At 45.0% G+C, this 18,402-nt stretch overlaps 1 protein-coding gene across 1 annotated transcript in view; it reads left to right on the top strand.

Moving 5' to 3' along the window:
• SLC45A2 (solute carrier family 45 member 2) overlaps positions 1-13,829 on the top strand; it is a 34,091-nt gene extending 20,262 nt beyond the window's left edge. The window contains exons 4-7 of the mRNA XM_065905475.1: positions 3,808-3,951; positions 4,594-4,717; positions 9,440-9,645; positions 12,322-13,829. Of these exons, the coding sequence (XP_065761547.1) occupies positions 3,808-3,951; positions 4,594-4,717; positions 9,440-9,645; positions 12,322-12,546 (699 nt within the window). The 3' untranslated portion in view covers positions 12,547-13,829. The remainder of the gene's footprint in view (positions 1-3,807; positions 3,952-4,593; positions 4,718-9,439; positions 9,646-12,321) is intronic.
• Positions 13,830-18,402: the final 4,573 nt, after the last annotated feature.

The raw sequence follows: 18,402 nt of genomic DNA, 5'->3' as shown, positions 1-18,402 counted from the left end.
GCTGTGTGGCTCTGCAAGGCAGCAGCATGGGATTCATGGAATAGCCACACAATGGAAGCCCTTTGATCATTAGATGTGTGTGTTTTTGAAGATTTATTTAAGACGTAATTTATCAGATAGAACACACACACATATACAAAATGAATGTTTTTTTCCCATTCCCTGAGAAAAGAGAGGATTGAAAATTTGCCATAAAGGATATTTACAGATAAACAGCTGTTTAACCATTAAATTCCAAAAAGCCAGCATCCTTATCATGCCCTGAGTGACCAAGCATTTTAAGGTGGAATTAAAGGAAACAGTGGCCAATGGCTTGCAATGAAAAACACATATATTCTCTGCCCACAAAGAATATGTAGTCTAATTATGGGTGATGTGCATATGTTTAAACAGATCAAAGGCACATGCAGTGACCTATTTGGATGGTAAATGCCCTGGTAGGCTCCAGGAAGAAGGGGAAGCCCTGGAGGTGGTCACTTTGTTGCAGGTTCAGAGGGCAGTTCCAGGACATGTGGTGTGACTAGAGCACTTCACCATGAGACAGCGATGCTCTTTATTCAATCATAAAGATGCCAAGGATGTCAGAGGTCATTTGCAGAACCAAGTGTTCAACCGAGAGGAATTTTCCACAGTGGCGATTGTGGGAAAAGCTACACAGGCACAGGAAAAAACAGAAAGGATATACACCCAAAACGCTCATTGAAATTATTGTCTTTGTGTGATAGGCTAGCAGGTGGTCCTCATTTTCTTTTCTAAACCCTTCAGTGTAGTCAACATCTCTGTAATAGACAAGTATTACTTTGAAAATAAAGAAGAAATAATGTCAGGGTTAAAGGAATAAAACCAGACAGAGTTTACTTAAGATAAGTAGATATGATAGAGCATGCCTGCCTCTTTGCCCTCTTTTCATTGACTGGCCATCAAAGAGTCACCCAACAGAGGCTGTCTCAGTCTGCCCCTAGGCTGTTGTGATGACTGAATGAAATCAAGTGTGTGGAAGTCTTTTGAAAGGCGTAAAACCCTCTACACCATTAGGAGAAGAAATGCATCAAATACAATTAACTTGTACCAGCATATGCCACATGCATAACACTGTAGGCTCTAAATGCTTCTATTATGTGACAAAAATATAAAACAAAAACTACATAGAAAAAAAAAAACCAGTAATATATCTTAGGCTCAAAATCAAGCACCTGACTGCTATTCCAATAGTGCATCTGGGGAGCTTCCAGCTAAGCAGTGGGCATCTCCACAGTGTCAGGTCCTACCTATCCTTATTTGTCCAAGTCATTACTTTCCAAAATGAGGGTGGCTGTGCAATTTGAGAACTGGGATTTTTTTTTGTTTTTTAATGGCAAGAAGGCTGAATTATTTCATTGTTGAAACTGGATACCATAAAAATCTCTCTCATTTCCTCCCCACCATTAGTTGCTCGCTTCAACATTTAGTCTCTTTCTGAGGGTACTTTTGTGCAGTTCTGTCTCCCCCTCATGGCTCTGTTCATTTTTCATTTATAAATCCATCATGAAAATAAATAAATAAATAAATCCATCATGACCCAATCTCCAGTTGAAAAATGCATGCAGTAAAACAACTCCCAACAGCTCAAAATCATTGCAAGGATTTTACTGAGGGAACTGATGAGTCACTGAACAAGATGCTAGCTGAATTTTCATTCTGAGTTAAAATATCCAGAAGGACTTTGAATATTTATATTCACAGCTTTTATAGAAAGGCATAATTTTGAAGCTTTTATTTATTTGGGGGAGAAAGAAAAAAATTAGGTTAACAATGAAAGCAGGCTGAAATTATATATAAGGCCAGAGCATAAATTAATATTTGAAAGAGGCTGGATACTTGCTGGTCAGATTCACTTTTTAAATTTTTGAATTTTTGGAAAGAAGGGAAAGAAATTAAAGATGAATCACTTGGTCTGAGATATGAAAATCAACACTTATTCCTCAGTCTATACCATTAATTGTTTCTTCCTGTAGTCAAGGGAAAAAGTAGTAGTTCTGCATTGGATTTCTGCTATGGTCACCATTTATTTAGACAAATACCATGTTCTACATGCAGAAAATATTTTTTTCCTTACTCCATAGTAATGTCTATTTTTTTTTTTTTTAATACTGAGTAAGTATAAAAGTCAGTGGAGTCATGGTCGTTAGGTTAAATACTATAAAATCCATGAAATAAAAAATCAACTTGTACAGCAACCCTACAATGAGTGAATGTAATTTTCTGCATCAAAGAAGTAAAAAAGAAGTAAAAAAAGTAAAAAAAAAAAATCATAGTAGATTAAGAGTTATAAAACAATTTTCTCATAGTTAAAATGGAAAAGTCTCAGGAGACTATCTTGTAAATACACTAGCTAAGATCCAATTTTATTATGTCAAGATTCAGAACAAATAGAAATCAGACAGAAAGAGATACCCATCACCCTACCATGGTCAATGTTTACTGTCTTGGTGTCTTCAGGGCAGCTGATTTTTTAATAGTCCCAAGATATTTTTCTTCTCTCATATGACAAGCTGTTAAAGCCTGTTTCTTTTGCCTCAAAACAATTGTGTCAATAGTTCAATTTTTTCCATTCTCTCAAAGCTACTGGCACCAATAAATTATAGCCTCTGGTTTTAACATAATTTAAGTCTAGGTTAAAGACTTGGGGGGGCATATGTATTCATTTTACATGTGTGTATTTTTGTGTGTATGTGTATGTTCTCCAATGTTCTCACCTCTGACTAGACTTAGGGCTCATTTACACATATTGACTGATGGCAGGATCCAGAGAAATAAACCAGAAGGAGGTACCTGACCCAGAGCAGGGAGCTGATTGGCTCGATGTAGTAATTTTCTACTGCAACATAACAAACCACCATGGGTTTAGCAGCTTCAAGTCACACCCATTTATTATCTCAGAGTTCTGTAGGTCAGAAGTCTGGGTGGGCTCAGTCAAGTGCTCTGCTCAGGGTCTCACAAGGCTGAAATCAAGGTGTTGGTGTAGCTGCCTTCTCATCTGGAGGTTTGAATGGGGAAGAATCAGCTTTGAGCTCATGCAGGTAGAATCCAGCTTCTTGTGGTTGTCGAGGTCCTTGTTTTCTTGTTAACTGATGGCCAGGGGTCAGTCATTTCCTGGAGGTCACTCTCAAGTTCTTCCCTGTGGCCTGCTTCACCTTCAAACCCCAGCAATTCTTGTGCTTTGAGACTTTCTGGCTTCCCATTCTGCTCCCAGCCAGAGAAAAATCTATGCTTTTTAAAGGGTTGATGTGATTTCATTAAGGTCACCCAGATAATCTCCCTGTTCAATAATTGAAGCCAACTGATTAGTAACCTTAGTTACTTCTGCAAAATCCTTTTGCCATAGAATAGAATAGAATCATGAAGAGAGAGAGTATAGAGGCCATCTTGGAATTTGGATGACCAGATTTTAAGAATCAAGAGATCGAAGAATTATAACCATCTGGGGGCTCACTTAAATCCATGAGCTTCATCCTTGTACAGTGGTTCTGTCATTCAAAGATAGGAAGTTCGATGGCTCTTACATCTTGGCTCAAAGCAAGTCTATTTCTAGTTCTTTTGCCCTTATGTCCTCAAAGCCCTGATGTTGGCCTGAAACTGTGAAGTATCTGCACGTACATAACAGAACACCTCCTGTGAGAACACTCCATGGAAACCATGGTGCTGCGCCCAGATGGTGTGACCTTGTGTGATAGACTACTAGCAGATATGTAACATGGCTGCATGCTGGCTCCCAAGTGAGCTGTGTGTCTACACTGAATGCCGCACCTGTTTGGTGTTTTATTCCAGACTCAGAGGACTATGACCTTGAGGTCACTGCTGAGGGCCTTGAGGAGCATGCCCCCTCATTACCGCTGCCTTTGCATCAGCCACCTCATTGGATGGACTGCCTTCCTATCCAACATGCTCTTCTTCACAGACTTCATGGGCCAGGTAACAGACATGCCTGCACACGCTCTTTGTCTCACACGCCAATTGCTCCGTCAGCACCTGTGGAGCTTCTGAGTGCCTCTAGGATGGGCACAGTAAGAGCAGAAGAGAGAGTATCTTTAGGGAGCTGGCTTATAGACAAGTTCCAGAGGGACGTTTCTACACCCTGCACAGTTAAAGGACACTATGGGACCAGTACTGGATCAAATACAACAAATAAGGAAAATTTCAGATGAGCTGTAGTGGTCACAGCAGGCTTAATAAACGAGGGGCAGTGTGATTTGGGTCTTGAAGGCTGAATAGGAATTGGAGAGGGAGGGTACGGGGAGGAAGCATTCCAATTGGAGATAGGACTGGCATGTGTGGAGATGAGTCTGAAGCCTGTTGGCTGAACCAGAATAGGGGTGACAAGTTTGCCAAGTCAGATGGAATCAGATGTTAGACAGAAGGAGGGATGCTCAACATCTGAAGGATGTTGTTTAGATTGGATGCAATAGACATGAAGTCCTCCTGAGGGTCCTTGAGTGGAGGCGTGAAAGGATGAAATGGTGACACAGTCATGGGGGAAGAGAGACACAGAGCACATGAGAAGGGATCCTTACCAACCCACACTGGGAACTCAGCGGCCCCAAATCTCTCTTGCAGATCGTGTACCACGGGGATCCCTACAGTGCCCACAACTCCACAGAGTTCCTCATCTACCAAAGAGGGGTCGAGGTTGGATGCTGGGGCTTGTGCATCAACTCTATGTTCTCCTCGCTTTATTCTTGTAAGTAAGCCTCCTCCTCTTGAGGGTGTCTTCCTAAGGGCTCTGGTCTAGCAGAATCTTGGATTTTATTTTTGGTAAATATATGGAGGTCAGGAAAAACCTTTTCCCTTAGAAGAGACCACATCAAGTAGCCTTTTCCTAGTGAATCCTGGGGGCCATTCTCCACAGCAGTTACTTTGTACTTGGAATCAGGGGGCTCCCAATCAAGATACTTTGGGAAATAAGAGGAAATCTTGGAAACAAGATGGTAAAGTGTTGGATGCATGAGGGATCGTCACAGCCAAGATGGTTGATTAAAAGCAGGTCTGTGTTCTGCTGCAGTGAGATCACCATGGGGCTTCATAGGTACACTTATCAATCTTGACAGAAAATAGGAGGGATGGTTAATATGATAGGTCACAAAAGTAACATATGAAATTACTTTAGCTCCGATCGGTAGGGTGGTATGTTATAGGAGCCCTGTTCCAGATTGAGAAGGACAGCTTTTCTTCTCAGGCATCAGCTTTCCATGGGGTCTATTAACTTCGCCCCCCAACCCCAACCTTGGCTAAATTTATCTATGGGGACACTGTATTCAAAGGGATTTCTGGGATTGGGTTTGAAGTGAAGTGAAGAGAAGTCGCTCAGTCATGTCCAACTCTTTGCAACCCCATGGACTGTAGCCTACCAGGATCCTCAGTCCACGGGATTTTCCAGGCAAGAATACTGGAGTGGGTTGTCATTTCCTTCTCTAGAGGATCTTCCCGACTCAGGGATTGAACCCGAGTTTCCTGCATTGTAGGCAGACGCTTTACCGTCTGAGCTACCATTTCAAAGGGATTTCTGGCACTGGGTTTAACTATGTCCAAATGGATGTCCTCTAACTTTAGGGCATCACACAGGCTCATTTTGTGCTTGCTAATTTGTATGGAATTCTCTAAGTGAGATTGAGTTAAATGAAAACTCAGACCTGTAAAATGTATGCAGGTCCCTCATTTGGAGTGGAAATTTGGAAGCTTCTTCAGTATTGTGGGAAAAATAGCTGATCCTCAGGGCAGAGGTCCAGGCTTTGGACAGGCCCAGGGGACAGCAGAGTTATGGCCCAGGTGGGAGAGGGGGAGGCAATGGAGAACAATCCCTGGTACCATTCCCAGGGACATCATTCTGTCACTGAAGTGTGCTTCTTGTTGGGGAGGAAAGTAAATGTATAGTGTCCCCTAGCCTGGCATTTAACCTTTTGCCCAGCCATAACACAGCTGAAAACCTGTTTTGAGATCAAGAAAATCTCTTTAAAGTTAGCACAGCTGGGGAAAGGAGACCTAATATAATCATATCCATGAACCTCATAATCATAAAACCATAAAATTCATTATTTTAAAATTTATGGTAACCAAATAGTGGTAGCTTGAAGCTTACATTTCCTTAGCAAAACCCTTTTTTCCCTTGTTGTTTAGTTGCTGAGCTATGTCTGACTCTGCAACTCCTTGGACTGCCACCAGGTTCCTCTGCCCTTGGAATTTGCCAGGCCAAGAAAACTGGAGTGGGTTGCCATTTCCTTCTCCAGGGGATCATCCCAACCCAGTGATTGAACCTGACCCTGCATCTCCTGCATTGTCAGGCAGGTTCTTTACTACTGAGCCACTAGGGAATGCCTTTACCCACCTTGGGCTTCCCAGATGGTGCTAATGGTAACAAACTCACCTGCAAGTGCAGGAGAAGTAAGAGACACAGGTTTGATCCTTGGGTCGAGAGTGTACAAATTAAGAAGAAGAAAAAAAAAAAAAAACTTGCAGGAGGACAATTTCAAATACCTAGAATCAGGGAGCATTAGACTGAAAGGATTTAATAACTTATCCATCTCATTCTGTGCTTTCAAGAAGTGGGGCAACTATTTACTACCCTTCCTCATTGTTTTAAGAGGAAAATATTTTTCTAAAAGTTGTTAGCCTTTTAATTTTATGTCAATTTTAACTTGTTTTCCTCAAAGAATCCCTCCCGGGGACCCTTCCATTATCTAGGTTGAGTTCCTACATGAATTTCATGGCTCTTGAAAATTCAAAAGCATGTTATTTTTTAGGACCTTTCTACTTAAAATCTCTCTGTACAAGAATTCCTCCTATTTTAATAGTTTTTGAAAGTTATATTAGTGTATAAACCTGTGATTTTCCTAAGATGGCAAGTTAGAACTAAAATGTTCTTTATAAATTACCAACCAGCCCTGCCTAAAGATCTTCAGGGGCTCCAATAAGATAGAGTGGAGGTCCTGACCTTGGTGCTCCAGGACTCACAGTCTGGCCTGGCTCATCCTTGGACCTCAGTCACTCCCAAGCAGGAACTCCCCCAATGACTCACTTCCCAGATGGTCTCATGTCTCTGTATTTGTTTTTGGTTTCTTCTGCCTGAACTGCTGTTCCTCCCTCCCCACCGAGTCCCAATTCCAGTATGCCCCTGCTTGGGCCATCTCTTAAATCTTTCCCTCTGCACTCCAACCCACTCTGGGCAGAAGAAATCATTTGCCACAATTCCAGAGGACACTGGATAACCGTGTATTTTGGACTCATCACATAACACCAGGTTGACGACCCAGAATTTCTATCCAGACAAACTTTGGTAGGGCAATCTGGCTGCTGGGGTAAGAGATGGGGGATGGTGATAAAGGACTGTTTTCAAGCTCCTTTTATACAACAGGTACACTTAGATCAATGAGTATAGCCACGCTGAGTGCTGAAATATAGCCAGTTGTTCATAGCATAGACTACTATTCAAAGCTGGGGCCTAAACCAGTCATTTCTCTCCAACCCTAAGGAGAGGCACAATGTTATTTAGTATCAGACACAGCAGAGGGCAAGCCAACTTGGCCCTGACAGTGACTGATTTCTCTTCATAAATAAAGCATTCTTTTCCAGATTTTCAGTCTTTGTAGTGAAGTTAGTTATGTTTCCAAATATCTTTTTATCACCTTTTGCCTTCTTCCTGGTTGGCCCATCTACTTGGTGAGAGCATTTACCTAATGAATATTGATTGTATCTTTCAGGTACTGAGACAACTTATATCCCAATTTCTCCATAAATGTAATTATTAAGCAAACTAGATTTATACTGCTTTTATTCTCAGCCTTGACAACACCCCTCCAAGCATGGCATGAATTTAACAGAGGAAGCAATGTTGTTCCTTTAACATTTTTGGAATTCCAAATTGATATCAATGTAATACATAATGGATACAAATTTAATTCACCTGCAATGCAGGAGACCCTGGTTCAATTTCTGGGTCGGGAAAATTCACAGGAGAAGGGATGGCCTACCACTCCAGTATTCTTGGGTGGCCCTTGTGGCTCAGCTGGTAAAGAATCCACCTGCAATGAGGGAGACCTGGGCTCAATTCCTGGGTGGGGAAGATCCCCTGGAGAAAGGAAACGCCACCCACTCTGATATTCTGGCCTGGAGAATTCCATGGACTGTAAAGTCCATGGGGTAGCAAAGAGTCAGACATGACTGAGCAACTTTCTCTTCACAAATTTAATGCCTAATTGAGATAACAATAATATAAATGGAATACAGATGAGATTTCTTGTCTGTGCAATGTAAATCCAGTAATTATTTGAATAGATATGGGAAATTTCACTCTTAAGTAGGCATATTTTCTAGTTTCTATCCTTTGTCTATCTCCTGGGTTCATTTGTTCTAGCAGCATGGGGCAGAGGAAAGATAAGAAAATTACAGATTAAAATAAATGATTAAAAAAGGAAGATAAAACATTCTTAAGGATTTTTGCTACTGTGGTGGAAAATATAGGAAAATAGTTTAAAGCAAAATTTTCAATTTTAAAGAATGAGCTCTACCATGAGTCTTTTGTGAGCAAGCCAAGTTTACCTGCTTCGAGGAGACCCCAGTGAAAAGTCAACCATATTCAGCAAAGTCTGTGTTTTTGGAATTATGATAGATAGCCAATGTTAACTTGATGTCTTCTGTGTGCTTAGCATTCGGCTGGGGGATTTCACAGCTATCTTACTTCATTTGATCCTAGTAACAACCGCCAGCAAGGATTTTACTAGTTCCAAGAAGCTGAGGTTTTGGAGAAGTTGTAGAACTTGTCCAGAGTGTGAGGGTGCCAGCGATGGGGAGGTGCCTGCCACAGCGGTGTCCCCTGACCGGACTGGGAAGGGCTGGCACATCAGGGCCAGTGTCTGCAGGCGATGCACCTTCTTTACCTCCTTCTCAGGTTGCGAAGACAGCATTCGGGTGGGGCGGAAAAACCGAATGACTCAGCTTATTCCATAAACTCTGGTTATGTTCATTTCCTCCAACCTGACTTTGGGTCAAGATAGACCTGGATTGTCATTTTGGTCCTGCTGGGATAGATCCCTGCCAATTAGAAAGACCTGCACGTTTCTTGCATGTCCTGCCACCCCAGGGTCCCATAATTGTGGGCTTTTCAATCATCTCTTCTGCATCTTGTTGCTATATACAGCTGCCCACTACATAGTACCTGGTTCTTCCCTGCAGAAAAGAAAATCAACCCAGGAAGGCAATCTCCAACTCTCCTTTATGCAAAAGATTCAAAACTGATTCCCAAAACCGGCTGTTTTTAAGCACAGATAAGGAGGTTCTTTTGTTCCTGACTCAATATCAAAGGAAAGATTTAAAAAAACAAAAGTGAATCTTCAAAAGCAAAGGTTGTCTGAAATTATGAGATGATGTGAGGCACTGCCAGCTGTAATCTCTCCCTCTCTTCTCCCCACAGACTTTCAGAAAGCTTTGGTTCCCTGCATTGGATTAAAGGGTCTTTACTTTATGGGGTATTTGCTGTTCGGCCTGGGGACAGGATTCATCGGGCTCTTCCCGAATGTCTACTCCACCCTGGTCATGTGCACCTTGTTTGGGGTGATGTCCAGCACCCTGTACACGGTACCCTTTAACCTCATCGCTGTGTATCACCACGAGGAGCAGGTGCGTGCTCGAACCTCAGTGCTGAGTGACGTCAGGAGCCACTTGAAGGCGGGGGAACTTGGGAAAGTGTACAGCAGAGCTGGAAAATAGGGGTTCTTGAAACTGCAGCACTAAAATGTCCAGCCAAATGCTACTATGGCCTGGCCAAGGCATGACCACGTTCCCAGCCCACCCCCTCCTCCTTACTCTGAAGCCCAGTGCACTTGGGAGCAGTTGGACAGGCACTGTTACTCCCATTTGTCCGACTGGAAAAGGGAGGGTTGGTAATGCTGAGAAGCCAGCCCACAGTCACAAAGAGACACAGCGGGGGAAACTCTGGGCTCATGGCATGTACCATGCACCTGCAGCCATTTCTGCGTGCCACAGTGAGGGCCCTGGCCCTCAACCGCTATAGAGGTCCAGTGCCATTTCTGGGAGTTACTGGTTGAGCAATATTTTCCTTGGAAATGGGGTTTTAGTAATCATGCCCTGTGTGCAGGGACGAAAGCTGGTGGTAGATGGTTAACTCTAGCTGCCTCAAGGGAGGCCCGCCCCCATCTCCATTTCCATCTGGGAATTCAAGCCAGAGGGCAAGACTCCACGTGGCCCTAAAAAAGCATTAGGTTGGGGATTTCTGCTCTAAAATGACCGCCTTTTCTTATCAAAATATGCAACTTTCCCCCTGAAAATAGGCTTACATTTCCTCAACTGTAAAAGCTAAAGAGAACTATTAGCTTAATCCATCCCAGCAGGAAACTGCAAAAATGCTGAACACATGTCCATGTGACTAGAACACTGCTCTTCTTTTTCATCATTTGATCTGGCAAGCGCAGTGCGGCAGGGTTGCACTAGGCGTTAAGACCTTTAAACAAGAGCTGTATCTGTCCTTACCCCTGGCAGATATCGTCACTAATGTTTCAATGCATGGCAGGCACTTAGGTACTAAAGATACAGCTGTCGTTGAGAACCGCCCCTCCAAGACAGAGTTGGATGATACTAGGTCCCAAACACAGAGGCTATGGACTCAGAAGAACCTGGATTCAAATCGTGCCTCCCCCATTTGGCAGCTATGGGACACTAGGGAGTCATAAAGCGAAAAAGATAGTCACTCAGTCGTATCCAATTCTTTGTGACCCCATGAACTGTGACCCCCGCCAGGCTTCTCTGTCCATGGAATTCTCCAGGCAGGAATACTGGAGTGGGTTTCCATTCCCTTTTCCAGTGGATCTTTCTGACTCAGGGATCGAACCTGGGTCTTTTGCATTATAGGCGGATTCTTTACTGTCTTCGTCACCAGGGAAGCCCAGAGATCTTGTCCATTTATTTACTAAGTGTCACTCAAAATGAGTTCATTTTTAGACGGGAAGTACAACGACATGGTTCAGCAAGCACAATGATATGCAAGCATGAATCCAGTGGCACCTGCCTACCTCTCCCTTCACTCTTCTTCCCTATTTCCCCTACCCCCTACCCCAGGCTCCTACATGTAGCCACTTCGGATTTTTGTCTATCTTTCTAGTATTTTTAAATGAAAATCTATCAATTATGAATTGCATTTTCTCATTTTCCTTTTCTTATTCAAAGGATACTATGCATTTTCCTGCACAATGATTTTTTTTAATTTAATAGTGTAGGAATTATCATTCAGACTCACAGAGCCTTAGTTTTCTAATCAAATGGGAATGACATACCCACCTTATAGAACTGTTGGAAAGTTAAATGAAATGAGATAGTATAGGTAATCTGCTTAGCATAATGCCTACCTGGCACCTTTGCAAAGACTCAAGAAATGGTAGGTAGTAGTAGTATTGTTATCATGAGGCTAATGATAATAATGTGGATCTCCCTGATGGCTCAGATGGTTAAAAAAAAAAAAAGTCTACCTGCAATGCAGATTACTGGGGTTGAATCCCTGAGTCAGGAAGATCCCCTGGAGAAGGGAATGGCTACCCACTCCAGTGTTCTTGCCTGGAGAATCCTCATGGACAGAGGAGCCTGGTCGGCTGCAGTCCATGGGGGTCACAAAGAACCGGACATGATTGAGGGACTAACGCTTTGGGGTTTCCCTGGTGGGACCGTGTGCCTCTGGAAAGGTGGTAAGCACGAATGGAACAACCTAATGAAAGAGCCTTGCCCAAGCCCTGGCACGTATATGATACCCGATAAATGGCAATGCTATCAGCCAGTTCAGACCAAATGTCAAATAGTAATCAAACATTAATCTACTAACCAAACAACAACCCTATTTGAAAAGGTTGAATTGCTTTTTTATGTTGCCTCTCCTAACATATATCTGTGATTCAACATCCTCCTAAAAGTGTTTGAACTTTCAACTCTAAAGAAGGGATGAAAAGGGATATTTATTGTTTCTAATCCATTGTATTTATTGAATGCTTAGGAAGAGAGAATTTTGTGTTCTTAATCATTTGACTCCCATAGTTAATATTCAAGATTTTGTGGCAGGGAGTGGGGAAAGGCAGGGGGTGGACCTTGAATCAAGCAGCAGCGTCCTAAGGTTGTGCTGGAACTTGTTTGTGCGCCGTGACTACTTTGGCACTGCAACGGCCGAGTCATGTGTCTGTAACCACAGCCGCAAGTATTTGTCATCTGGCTTTCTAAAGAACACGTTTGCTTGCTGACTCTGCCCTACAGAACAGTTGGCATAGATCAAATGCTGTCCCTGTTCTTGCCTTGCAGAAGCAGCGGGCCCTGGGTGGGGGCCCGGACGGCAGCGGCAGAGGGCAGGGCCTGGACTGCGCCGCCCTCACATGCATGGTGCAGCTGGCTCAGATCCTGGTTGGAGGTGGCCTGGGCCTTCTGGTCAACACGGCTGGCAGTGTCGTCGTCGTGGTGATCACGGCCTCTGCGGTGGCACTGATTGGCTGTTGCTTTGTGGCTCTCTTTGTTAGATATATGGATTAGGTCAATAAACAGACATGGTCCCTAACCTCAGACACAGTGGAGCACATGGCATGAAATCAATCTTTATTTAGCCCTGCGTTTTTTGTATCTGCCCTTTGGATGCCACGTGTTATGACTTCAACTGCAGCAACTGCCCCTTATCCCCAGCCAGCCCTGCCCACATCAGTCTCAGTATTTCAAGCATGACTTGTTTTAGGAGAAAGTGGGCCATGCCGCCAGTCACTGGTGGCAAAGGGCAAGTGTGGATGACAGCACCTCCATGCAACCTCCCTGAGTCACTGCAGTAGAATGGGGAGGCATGGTCTGTTTTCCACAGGGCATTTTAGGCCTTGATGAAACCAGAGACGCCAACCAACACACACTTGTGATGCTGTAATTTATCCTGTGATGTGATTTTTTAATTTTTATTTTTTAACTAAGGGTCCATATATAGTCAGGAACGTTATATTTTTCATCCAATGCATCCTTATGCAAGATAAGGCTGGTGATTTGAGATATTAATTCATTCATATTCAATTCATATTTAACTCACTCATAATTAATTCATGTTAATTTATACTATCCCTACAAGTCTGCTTGAACATCTCATGCTAGAGGATTTCCCACTTTGAAATAGCTCATCTTATTGAAATAGTAAAAATCTTTCTCTCTAGCCTGCACTTTTGTTCCAGTCCCTGGAGTCTCACTGGAAGCCTTTCAAAGAACTGCCTCCCGTTTCTCCTGTAATCCTCTCTTCTCCAAGTGAAGCAGCATTTCTTAGTTGTAGCCCTTGAAGTTCATGATGGCAGCATGATTTAACACAAAGACTGTGAACTTTAGAGCCGAGCTGGTTTGGGATCCTGGCTCTGCTGCTCCCCAGCAAACTACAGAACCTCAAAAGCTGCACTTGTTCATCTGTACATTTGGGGTAATATTGAGTTAGCCAAAAAGTTCATTTGAGATTTCTGTAACATCTTATGGAAAAACCTGAGGGAACTTTATGACCCACCCAATACTTCCTACCCCAGAGAGTGGTGACCATGTGTAATATCTAAGCCTTACGGAGTGCTTACCACCATTCTCAGCATTTTACCCATGTTAACACAGCAATCTTGGGAGAGGCTGCTGCTGCTGATCTCCATTTTCTAGATCAGGAAACAGAGGCAGAGAGGTTTATAGTTCTCCTCTGACGCTACACAGCTCCGAAGTGGCAGAGCTGGGCTTTGAACCCAGGCACTTGGACTCTGCTGTTTCCCATAAGAGCAACACTCAGGCTGGAGGCTGGCCGCTGGTCTGCACTTGATACATGACAGCCATTGTCATTATTTTTTTTTTTTTTTTTTTTTTTTTTAATATTATTTTATTAGTTGGAGGCCAATCACTTTACAACATTTCAGTGGGTTTTGTCATACATTGACATGAATCAGCCATATAGTTACACGTATTCCCCATCCCGATCCCCCCTCCCAAAGGCTCGCCATCCTGCTTCCTCAGGCCTAGATCTCCCTATCACCTGTCCTTCATAAGTGTTTTCTATATAATTCCAGATGTGCCTGAATGGTGCAGAATGACTTGCCCACATGTTTCTCCAAGTTAAAACATGTTATGTGAAAAATAAATAAATAAAACATGTCATGTGGTTCCTTCTCCTTCCTCATCTTAGAGTCTGGTTGTGTAATCGCTGCCTCAGGTGAATTTCTAGATTACGGAGACTTCCCATGCTGGAAGGGAATTTGGAGACACAAAATGAGCTGCTTTGAGAACAAGGACACGGGGATTCAAGGTGTTTTCCGGCTTCCTGGTGCCTAGCAGAATGGACGGTTTGGTAGTGTGGCCAGGAGCCTGCAGTGTAGGCTCATTTGGGGAAGGGGTACTGCAAAGGAGAACTGTGCTCGGGGGTTCTTTGGGATCCCTTTCACAAAGCCGCTGGGGAAATGAGGGGTGCAGGTCCATTCCTAACGTTTGCATTTGCAGGGCCTGAGGTAGAGACCGCTGATGAAGGCCCATCCCTTCTCCCACCCTTAGCCCGTCCAGCACTGTGAGGGCCCCTGTAGGCACCTTGACATCTGCACGTCCACAGCCTTCCCAACCCCCTACTGCTTACCACACCTGCAGTCACCCTCAGCCTCCTCTCACACCTAAGGGTGCACAGACTCACAGCGGTGTCTTCCACCTTCAAGAGGAAAGGACCCACAAAGCCCTTAAGAGAAATCGGAGCCATTTAGAAGGGGAATTTGATGTCTTGCACACTGAAGCATAGTCTATGGGGTGGAGGTGCGGGGCTCAGGCTCCAGGCAGCTCCATGGATTCCTTGCTATGTGGGAAGGGGTACAGGTGGGAGTGGGGTGTTGAGCAGCGCTCTCTAGTATCGGACCTGGAGTGGGGGTCCTGGCTGCCCAGGCCTGATGGCTCCAGGCTGCAGTTCTCTGTGTTGCCTCCCTTTTAAGAGCCTGATCTCTGCTGCTCTTGGGTTGTGGCAGGGGCAGTGCTAGGGTGTGGGGAGGTATTTCTGGGATACCCCTGTGGATCTGGGCTCTTCTAGCTTGTGTAGGGTGGGGCAGGAGGGGAAAGAGGGCAAGCCTCACACCAAAGTGGTCATTCCTTCCTTTCCCCGCCCACACTTGCCACCTGTAGAACACACACAGCTTCCTTATTCAGCACCAGGTTCTTTGGGTTCCCGCAGTTTATCCTATTTTCTCTGGATTAATTTTTTCCAGACTGAGCTTTCTTCTCAGACCTCAGAGTGCTGTGGCTCCACTGATCAACCTCTGAGTCTTGCCTCCCTCCTGGGCACAGTGGCCCTTATTTTCTGTCCAATCCAGGCCTGCTGCCTTCTATCAGTGTGTGTGTGTGTGTGTGTGTGTGTGTGTGTGTGTGTGTGTGTGTGTGTGTGTGTGTGTGTGTGTGTGTGTGTGTGTGTGTGTGTGTGTGTGTGTGTGTGTGTGTGTGTGTGTGTGTTCTGTTGCTTCAGTGGTACCCAACTCTTTGTGACTACTTGGACTGTAGCCTGCCAGACTCCTCTGTCCACGGGATTCTCTAGGCAAGGATACTGGAGTGGTTGCCATGCATTCCTCCAGGGGATATTCCCCACCCAGAGATCGAACCCCGTGCCTTTTGCGTCTCCCACATTGGCAGGTGGATTCTTTGCCTCTAGCGCCACCTATTGGAATGAAAGTGAAAAGAAAAGTGAAAGTGAAGTTGCTCAGTCCTGCCAGATTCTTTGCGACCCCATGGACTGTAGCTTGCCAGACTCCTCCACCCATGGGATTTTCCAGGCAAGAATACTGGAGTTGGTTGCCATTTCCTTCCCCAGGGGAATCTTCCTGACCCAAGGATCGAACCCTGGTCTCAAGCACCGCAGGCCGACTGTTTACTATCTGAGCCACCAGGAACGCCCACTATTGGAATATACACTCACAAATGAAATTATTACATTCACCAGCAAAAAGATTCCATCTTCCCCGGTCTTCCTTCCTCCTTCTCCCCCTCACGTTATCCATCCAAGAGCAGCAAGGTCATGACTGACTTAGAAGAGTGTCTGGGGGGACACCTGCTCCCAGTCCCACACAAGACCCCTGCCCTGCGCCTAGGATGAGAATACCTGCTTCCAGTCCCACACAAGACCCCTGCCCTGGGCCTAGGATGAGAATACCTGCTTCCAGTCCCACACAAGACCCCTGCCCTGGGCCTAGGATGAGAATACCTGCTTCCAGTCCCACACAAGACCCCTGCCCTGGGCCTAGGATGAGAATACCTGCTCCCAGTCCCACACAAGACCCCTGCCCTGGGCCTAGGATGAGAATACCTGCTCCCAGTCCCACACAAGACCCCTGCCCTGCGCCTAGGATGAGAATACCTGCTCCCAGTCCCACACAAGACCCCTGCCCTGCGCCTAGGATGAGAATACCTGCTTCCAACCCCACACAAGACCCCTGCCCTGGGCCTAGGATGAGAATACCTGCTTCCAACCCCACACAAGACCCCTGCCCTGGGCCTAGGATGAGAATACCTGCTTCCAACCCCACACAAGACCCCTGCCCTGGGCCTAGGATGAGACTACCTGCTTCCAACCCCACACAAGACCCCTGCCCTGCGCCTAGGATGAGAATACCTGCTTCCAACCCCACACAAGACCCCTGCCCTGGGCCTAGGATGAGAATGAGCCAGTGCTCTTAGGGCCCCAGGTGACACAGGAAAGGAAAGTGAAGTCACTCAGTCGTGCCCGACTCTTTGAGACCTCATGGACTGTAGCTTACCAGGCTCCTCTGTCCAGGGGATTGTCCAGGCAAGAGTACTGGAGTGGGTTGCCATTTCCTTCTCCAGGAGACCTTCCTGACCCAGGGATCAAACCCGGGTCTCCCACATTGCAGGCAGACGCTTTACCGTCTGAGCCACCAGGGAAGCTTTTCCCACATGACACATCACACAGCCTTAAGAAAGAAACAGGCATCCAGCCACCTCTCCTGCCTCACCTACCTGCTCTTGACCTCTGCAACATTTGGAAATGGAATTATTTGCTGAGTTCAACATGTATCTTCTGATCATTTTTCCAAGGACCGCTCTACTGATTAAAGATTTTGAAATGATTGACTGGGTGGGCTGGGAGGGTGACCTGCAACTGAAAACCGTCTTCCCTGGACCCCCAAGAAGTCAAGAATAGTCATCTGGGGCCAATTACAGGGCATGGTCTTCATTACAAGTGAAGCTCTTTTCGGATGGAACACTGGGCGGGCTATGGGATGGAAAAGGGAGCTAGAGCACACAGATTCTCTCTCACACACACACACTCACACTCACACTTAAGTAATACTTTACTCCTTGAACTCAACTTCATTGAGATTTGAATGAGCAGATAGAATCCAATTTTAAAAGCCTTTAACCATTGTAAAGGCTTTTTAAAGCTTTTAAAGTCTTTTAATCTACCAGGGCTTCCCTGGTAGCTCAGCTGGTGAAGAATCCGCCTGCAATGCAGGAGACCATGGTTCAATTCCTGGGTCGGGAAGACCTGCTGGAGAAGGGATAGGCTACCCATTCCAGTATTCTTAGGCTTCCCTGGTGGCTCAGCTGGTAAAGAATCCACCTGCAATGTGGGAGACGTGGGTTCGATCCCTGGGTTGGGAAATCTCCTGGAGAAGGGAAAGGTTCTCACTCCAGTATTCTGGCCTGGAGCATTCCATGGACTGTATAGTCCATGGGGTTGCAGAGTTGATGCAACTGAGCGACTTTCACACTCTCTTAACCACCCCTTTAGGAACTTAAGTACTTGTTCTTAGTATACCAATGACATATCCCCTCTGGGAAAAAACTGTCCTGTTCCCAGACAAATAAAGCAAGTGCAGGGACATTTACATTCTTCCTAGAAACCTCAGTAAATCCTGTAGGAGAAAGGGAGGCCACATTGCTTTGCTTCTCCCTCCCCCACCATGCACCTGGCACTCCAACCTCAAAGCCTTTGATCACTAAATTTCCCCAGCTTCAAATGCCCTAGCTATACACCTACTCTCTGTCTCAATTACCAGATTACCCATCTAAATTGTACTCATATTCCTAAGAAAGTGAAGTGAAAGTCACTCAGTCATGTCTGACTCTTTGTGACCCCGTGGACTCTACAGTCCAGGAATTCACCAGGCTAGAATACTGGAGTGGGTAGCCTTTCCCTTCTCCAGGGGATCTTCCCAACTCAGGGATTTAACCCAGTTTCCCGCATTGCAGGCAGATTCTTTACCAGCTGAGCCACAAGAGAAGCCCATATGCATTTTTCCATCTCAAATACTGCTTTGACTAGGAAGTCTCTGATTCCCCAACAGAATCATGTTCTCCATCCCTGTATTCCTACAAACAGCACTTCCTTTTAGCCCTTACTACGATATTCAAAAG

This window comes from Muntiacus reevesi, chromosome 14, assembly GCF_963930625.1.
Source record: "Muntiacus reevesi chromosome 14, mMunRee1.1, whole genome shotgun sequence".
In the NCBI taxonomy this organism is placed as follows: domain Eukaryota; kingdom Metazoa; phylum Chordata; class Mammalia; order Artiodactyla; family Cervidae; genus Muntiacus; species Muntiacus reevesi.
This window is presented reverse-complemented; position numbering and strand designations above follow the sequence as displayed.